Source organism: Lampris incognitus, chromosome 15, assembly GCF_029633865.1.
Source record: "Lampris incognitus isolate fLamInc1 chromosome 15, fLamInc1.hap2, whole genome shotgun sequence".
Classification (NCBI taxonomy): Eukaryota; Metazoa; Chordata; class Actinopteri; order Lampriformes; family Lampridae; genus Lampris; species Lampris incognitus.
Genome location: NC_079225.1, coordinates 17,593,372 through 17,601,606, shown reverse-complemented (window position 1 = coordinate 17,601,606; position 8,235 = coordinate 17,593,372). Strand labels below are relative to the sequence as shown.

General features: G+C 47.7%; 1 protein-coding gene across 1 annotated transcript in view; it reads left to right on the top strand.

Moving 5' to 3' along the window:
• The first annotated feature begins 401 nt into the window (after positions 1–401).
• The window catches only part of mettl24 (methyltransferase like 24), a 63,623-nt gene continuing 55,789 nt past the window's right edge, over positions 402–8,235 (top strand). The window contains exon 1 of the mRNA XM_056294711.1: positions 402–887. Within this exon, the coding sequence (XP_056150686.1) occupies positions 516–887 (372 nt within the window). The 5' untranslated portion in view covers positions 402–515. The remainder of the gene's footprint in view (positions 888–8,235) is intronic.

Genomic DNA, 8,235 nt, shown 5'->3' with positions numbered 1-8,235 from the left:
GAGAGAGTAAGGAAGAATGGAAAAGAGAGAGAGAGAGAGAGAGAGAGAGAGAGAGAGAGAGAGAGAGAGAGAGAGAGAGAGAGAGAGAGAGAGAGGGCAAACGGAGTGATAGTATTCAGAGCAAGTATGTTTGTGGGTGTGTCTATGTATGTGAGTGGGGTGGGGGGGTGAGTGGGTGGGGGGGGCTTCTCAGTGTAAAGAAGGAGTTCCCAAAGTTTTCAGTAAGAGCAGCATGCAGAAGCACAGACACGCACACGAGCAGACACACACATGGGCTCAGTTAAAGATGCAAGCACACATGCAAGTCTGAATACGAATACAAGCATCGCCTCAGCGGCCTGCCTCTCTTGGTCAATGGCTGGACTTTGGACCTGAAAGGGGGTGGGGGGGGGAGGGGGAGAGGCCCTGGCTTGTAGAAGAGCGGTGGAAGAATGGGCTAGAACGAGAGGCAAACTAACTTGAGAGATGGACTGAGAGGCGTGAGAGCCAGGGAGCGGGGGGCAACGCGGCATACGATGAAACACACACACAAGCAGCTGTGGACGTGCATGTGCAGAGAGAGGCTCGCCGGGAGATCGCTCCTGCGCGTGTGCGTTCTGCTCACCGCTGTGTGTGTGTGCGTCCACGTTTATCTGGAGAGGGGCCGGAGGGGCGCACCTGCACATCTGACCTCGGGACGGCCCAACCGAACCGGTCTGGACAGGGGACAGAACGCCGGGCCGAGACCCGTTTCATCAGGAGTGAGGGCTGTGGGGGTGGACAGGTCCATGAAACGGAGGGTGTCCTACGTTCGCACACTGAAGAAGGACAGCCCAGCAGGGAACAGGGGAAGGGACGGAGAGGGCCCCTCACCTGCATGCTGCCCGCCCCTTCGCCTGCACAGAAAGGTAAGCGGTCGATCGCTCGGCGTTGATGCCGAGTGCTTATCTGTGACGCTCTTGACCTGAAACTTCTTAATGGCTGCAATTAGGATTGTTGGGGAGATATCTGATCCTAAATCAGCGTCTCGCAGACGGCGGAGCTCGATAAGGAGTGCTCACTGCGTGGCTGGGAGTCACTGGCTCAAAGCTGGATTATCCCAGGAGGGTGATGAGGAGCGTACTGAGAGCAGAGCAAAGGCTCGCAGGATCAATGTCTGTGTTTCAATTTGCTCTGGAGTTCAGGAGAGGCAGGAGGGGCCGCCATTGGGTCTTTTGGTAGTGTTAGGCTGACTTGCAGTTATTTACTGTGGAGTTACAGACTGAATGGACATGATCGCTCTCTCTCTCTCTCTCTTACACACACACACACACACACACACGCACACGCACACCTTCTGGCTGTGTCTGAGGTTGCATATATTGCGAGTCAGGTCTAACAAAGGGCCATTCAGACACTTCATCCATAGAGGCTGACACAACTATTTGCACGCACACTTGCATACAAAACCCAGGGGCTTGACCTCTGACCTGTTGCGGGTGTGTAAGAGAACAACTCAACAGCACCCACAACTTCCCTTTATTTTAAATCTCGCTTCATGCCTTTTGATTTCTCTTCGATTCTACCGACCCCCCTCCTTCTCTCAGCTGCTGCACCGAAATCCATCTCAATATCCTTTATCCCCCCCCCATTGATCTCGCTCTCCAACCCCCTTCCCCACGCCATTTATTAATTTCATTCTCTTCAAACGCTTCATTTTCTCCCCCTCCACTCCATTTCCCCCCTCTTGTATCGCTGTGAAAATCTCTTGTATTACAGTTCTGCTGTCGGCATTAAATCTTTAATGAGTCCAACCAGCTAGAGACTGGGCAGGCCAGCGCTGGAGTTTTATATGATATGAAAATCACTGCAGGGGTGTTGCGCCGCATCGAAGCCCCTGAGCACTTAGAGCCGGGCTCTGGTGCACCATCAATATTATACACCGCCATATGTTTTGCATGCCGCATCTCTTAGCACACATTTTGTCACACAAGTGGCCCTGGAGGGGCCCCTGCGATATTTCTGTGTCGTGCGCTGATCCCATTCAGCGCTCTCATTATCTCTGTGTCTATCTAAATATCTCCTCCTCCTCTTTCTGTCTCTCTCTCTCTCTCTGTCGCTCCCCCTTGCTCCCTCCCTCCCGCTATCTCGCTCTTTCCCTTTATCGCTCTCCCTCTGTGTGTATGGGTCTCTCTCAAATTCAATTTTGCTTTTGTTAGCATGACAAATATACATTTGTATTGCAAAGCATTTTCACATAAAGGGCAATAACAGTGCAGGAATACAGAACATACACTACCGTTCAAAAGTTTGGGATCACCCAAACAATTTCGTGTTTTCCATGAAAAGTCACACTTATTCACCACCATATGTTGTGAAATGAATAGAAAATAGAGTCAAGACATTGACAAGGTTAGAAATAATGATTTGTATTTGAAATAAGATTTTTTTTACATCAAACTTTGCTTTCGTCAAAGAATCCTCCATTTGCAGCAATTACAGCATTGCAGACCTTTGGCATTCTAGCTGTTAATTTGTTGAGGTAATCTGGAGAAATTGCACCCCACGCTTCCAGAAGCAGCTCCCACAAGTTGGATTGGTTGGATGGGCACTTCTTTGAGCAGATTGAGTTTCTGGAGCATCACATTTGTGGGGTCAATTAAACGCTCAAAATGGCCAGAAAAAGAGAACTTTCATCTGAAACTCGACAGTCTATTCTTGTTCTTCGAAATGAAGGCTATTCCATGCGAGAAATTGCTAAGAAATTGAAGATTTCCTACACCGGTGTGTACTACTCCCTTCAGAGGACAGCACAAACAGGCTCTAACAGGTACTATTTAATGAAGATGCCAGTTGGGGACCTGTGAGGCGTCTGTTTCTCAAACTAGAGACTCTAATGTACTTATCTTCTTGCTCAGTTGTGCAACGCGGCCTCCCACTTCTTTTTCTACTCTGGTTAGAGCCTGTTTGTGCTGTCCTCTGAAGGGAGTAGTACACACCGGTGTAGGAAATCTTCAATTTCTTAGCAATTTCTCGTATGGAATAGCCTTCATTTCGAAGAACAAGAATAGACTGTCGAGTTTCAGATGAAAGTTCTCTTTTTCTGGCCATTTTGAGCGTTTAATTGACCCCACAAATGTGATGCTCCAGAAACTCAATCTGCTCAAAGAAGTGCCCATCCAACCAATCCAACTTGTGGGAGCTGCTTCTGGAAGCGTGGGGTGCAATTTCTCCAGATTACCTCAACAAATTAACAGCTAGAATGCCAAAGGTCTGCAATGCTGTAATTGCTGCAAATGGAGGATTCTTTGACGAAAGCAAAGTTTGATGTAAAAAAAATCTTATTTCAAATACAAATCATTATTTCGAACCTTGTCAATGTCTTGACTCTATTTTCTATTCATTTATCAACATATGGTGGTGAATAAGTGTGACTTTTCATGGAAAACACAAAATTGTTTGGGTGATCCCAAACTTTTGAACGGTAGTGTATATACATCAACACATGCAATAAAACAACTTACACAGCTACGCCATGGCAACAAGATCCTGTGTGAGTGGATGTGTGTGAATTTGTCAGGGTCTGCATGTGTGAGTGTGTTCACATATAGGACAAGAACAGTATACAATACAGAACACACATACATCAACACATGCAATAAAAATCTTTCTGCCATCGTCTGTGTGGCCTTGTGGGTGTGTGTGTGTGTGCGTGTGTGTGTGCGAGTGTGTAGTGTGTGTATGTGACTGTATGTCCCCCCCCCTCTCTTGGTCTATCTCTCTCCCTGTCTTTCGTTCTCTCCCTGTGTGTGTATATATCTCTCTCTCTCCCTCACACTCTCTCCCCCTATATTTCTCTCTCTCTCTCTCCCTCTCTGTCTCTCTCTCTCTCGCACACTAGCGCTCTCCCTCTCTGTCTCTTGCTATCTCCCTCGATCTCTCTCTTCCTGTGTGTGTGTCTATCTCTCTCACACCCCCCCCCCTTCAGGCGCTCTCCCTCGAAGATTATTGTTGTTGTTGTTTCGCTCTGTCACGTTTCCTTTTTTACTCTTTTCCATGCCTGTGTTCTTTGCTGTCTCTCTTCTTCTTGTTTGCCCGTCTCCCTGTCGGATTTCAGACACACACACACCACCTGTTTCTTCCACACATCTCCATCGCTCCCTTACTCTCTTAATTCACAAAGGCTCCATCCTCTCTCCCCTGCGTGGGTTTGCCGTTTTCCCCTCCTAATCTCAGCCATGCTCCTTCCTTCCACCTCCTGGCTCAGTTTATGCGTAGCAGATGAAAGTTATTGGAGCTGGAGGCAGAGCGGCTGCTCCGGCACCACAGATGACGGGGATGAGCCCAATGACATTGACGACTAGCAATGGGATGATTTACAGATTAGTGCAAAAGTGGCGCACCGTTGCAAAACACAAAAGATCTGCCGAGTGCACGCTTCTCCCCGGCTCCCCCGATTCCTATCCAAACCCGGTATCTTAAGTTCGCCAGTAAATCAAATCTTAAAATCTACTCGCATTTTTCCGCCGTCCCCTTGCTATTTTAAAACATGTCCGCTTTCACAAATTTGGATGTCTCCTAAAGTCAACAAACTGCAAGACGGGAACTCAACTTTTTTTTTAATGCTGCGAGCCAGGAAAAGAGGTTGGCAGCCCCACTAACAAGTTGGCCACGCTGCAAAAAGTTCCCAAACGGCTCGAATGCATCCGTGAACCGCTGAGAATCCGAGGGGCCATGAGAGAAGGCAGAATACTGTAAACATCTGATTAACATACATCACTGAAGCGCCTTTGTCGTCACGCATATGTTTGCCAACAATGTGGTCAACAAGATCCTGCAAACATCCATGCACATCTCACTCAGCCAGCGCTGACTGGCCTTCTTTGGTCATCACATACGTTGTACATGCTACTGCCAGAACACGCCATATTCATAGCGGCATGCATGGGGTGAACCCTACTCTACAGGTTGCTTCTAAAGCCTCCTGCAGACTGTGAGATTTTAGCAATCCTATAAGGTTATTGCAAGCCACACAGTGCGACATGGATCTAATAAACTTGGGTACGACATCAAGTTTGATGTATGTAGACTGTACGATGATAGCGCCTACTGAATCGCATGCTACGGCGCAGGTCCATAAAAATGCCATCAGCGCGTGTGCCGCATCAGCGCACGTAATCAATCTACGCCGCTGGTAGAGCAACATGACGCCAAGCAGGAATGGAGTCCTTTCAATAGTCGTCGCATTCATGTGTTTGGAAAAACATCCACAGAAGAGCAGGAGGAGGAGGAGGAGAATGTGGATCTAGTCGTGGCAGATGCTAACAGTCTGTTTGTTTGTGTTTAGGGCCAGCAAAGACTCTGCGTCACGTTGACCAGTGCATCATTTCGTGCTGCGTTTCCATTGGTTGGTTAGTAGACGTAGCTGGTCGCAGCAGTCACGTTGTGAGATGGTCGTCCTAAATTTCTGACACTGTCAGACTTTTGTCCCAGGTTCTCTTCGGTGGCAAGACCATAATCATGGCCGCCTTTGAACCTGTCTCACTGTGCAACGTAGGACCGCCGTTTTGGAGCCACGACCAAAGATACAGCCACGCTTAGTCATCGTTCGTCTGGGCCGTCCCCAGATTCACAGTGTACACCGGCCTTACGAAAACACACCCTTGGACTACTGTGCCTGGTTATATCAGGCTGAGTAAATACACGCTGCTTTGGTGGTTCTTTGAGTTTTATGCAAGGCTTAAGAGTTTGTACGGCTGACTTTTCCCCATTTAAAAATCTTCAAACTCACTGCGTGCATTTGAATAGAGCCCATCTCAAGGCTTCATCCGGGCCAAATGGACCAGATTTGCAAGAGGCAAAGCTGTTCGACACTCTGTCGAGAAGCACTACTGTGGATAGGTGACACAGCAGGCTGTTGCTTCACAAATCCTGTTCCTCTCAGTGAACCGTGAGTGTGTGTAGTCATGTCTGATGTGTGTCTGGTTGGGTGCGCGTGTGTGTGTTTTGGCAGCCTGAGGGCTTTTCTCAGTAATCACTAAAACTAAAGGAGATCTAATCTCATAGATGTTGGACAACCACATAAATGCACACACACACACACACACACACAAACCCCCTCTTGAATCATCCTCTTTCGAGGCTTTTGTCTCTGCTGGAGGATGATGGAATAGAGCAGTGGGATGTGCTATATTGGAGAGTATGGTAAATTATAGACAGACACTGAAGGTGTTTGGTGGGTCAATAAACAGCATAGAGAAAGAAATGAGAGAGAACAAACACAGCATGAGCCCTAATAACCCTATCCGCTGACATTAACACACTGATCCACAGCCTAATGTCCATGAGACACACTCACACACACACACACACTGATGATTCAGCAGACCACGGCCCAGGAGACTGACACATATACACACCAACACATAAATGTCTTTCTTGTCTCCGTGTTTGCCCATTTCACAGTGAAGGTACAGTATTGTGGGTTTAAATGCAGCAGCGCTTATCGAGTGGCATTTCTCTCCAACACCGCAAGAGTTTCTTCCAGATAGACAGGCTGCCATTCACACGTCGCACACTCTTATCCTCAAGCCCCATAGCCAAGAATCAAGTGGAGCATAATGGAGCAGCCAAGAGGAATTGCAGCTGTTTACAGGAAGGACCTTGGACCTTCTTAGTACATTTTTCAAGCGTGAAGTGCTGCAAAAACCCCTCAAAATAATCAGCTTGCAAAGCAAAGACGACAGAACAGCGAGCAACCTTTGCAAACTAGGGCAATATCAGTCAGTATTGATACTCTACGTTTGAAGCTGCATTAAGAAATCACCAGGAATAATTATATTAGTGTAAATTAAACACATTTGCTCCTGAAGATAGCACCAACAAGACACAGATTAGGCAAAAGCGCGCTCTTGTAGCCTGGTCACACAACATCTGCATATGTATCATAGGTCGTTTCTACTTGTATAACGCAGTATACTTTAAAAGTAGACTCAGCCGTCCGGGTAGCATAGCGGTCTATTTCGTTGCCTACCAACACGGGGATCGCTGGTTTGAATCCCCGTGTTACCTCCAGCTTAGTCGGGCGTCCCTACAGACACAATTGGCCGTGTCTACGGGAGGGAAGACAGATGTGGGTATGTGTCTGGCGCACTAGCGCCGCCTCTGGTTGGTCAGGGCGCCTGTTCAGAGGGGAGGGGGAACTGGGGGGAATAGTGTGATCCTCCCACATGCTAAGTCCCCCTGGTGAAACTCCTCACTGTCAGATGAAAAGAAGCGGCTGGTGACTCCACATGTATCGGAGGAGGCATGTGGTAGTCTACAGCCCTCCCCGGATCAGCAGAGGGGGTGGAGCAGTGACCGGGACGGCTCAAAAGAGTGAGGTAATTGGTCGGATACAATTGGGGAGGAAAAAAAAGGGGGGGGATTAAAAAAAAGCAGAGCCAAATGTCCAAAATTTCTGTTCATTTGTGCCATAGGCGAAACAACAAATGGATCCAGATATATTCTGAGAGCCCCAAAATGACAGCAACACTTATCAGGTCTACTGTTGTTTGCAAAGACCAGCTAGCCTGTTAGTGATGCTACTGATTTCTCCTTATGCATGCTGACATTACATGGTTGTCAGTTTGTGGCAAGACCTAGCAACAGCTGGGGATCTCCAGCACAGAGACATGGATGAAGATGTTAGTTGATTGCTCAACAGCCTGTTAATTAGAAGCACAGTAAAGGGACCAGGAATTTTAAACATCCTGAAAACAGGATGTCTGACGACAGTCTGTAGTTGGTGTGTTCATCGGCGTGTTCAGGTTTTATCGGCCCCAGGTTAATTAAGGCTAATGTGGGGCAGCTGTCTGCGTCCCACTCCGCCACACAGTTCTTATCACGTAATAGCTTGTTGACGGCAGAAACAAATGTTTAAAAATGTATATAGCTATTATAGTCGGCTAACAAATCACAAAACACGTGTCTATATTTGGGTCACTGACAACCTGGAATTATGCGTTTTGTATGGGAATGTAAATTAGCACCCAGGTAGCACAGTTTTGAGCCTTTCATGCTCGGCTCTTCTCTGTGTCTGTTCTACGCTACAATATCGCTTCCGGTGCGGGAAGATGGCGGCGCGAATGCACGTTTGTGGCGGCCTCACCCAGCACCGTCCATGCAGTGTCTTTGTCCACGTCTAAGGTCCCTTTCACACTTGAAAGTCCAAACCAAGGTCTGAACCAGAGTCTGGTTCTGGTGCTTTCACATCTGTTATTTTATAGTCATTAGGTT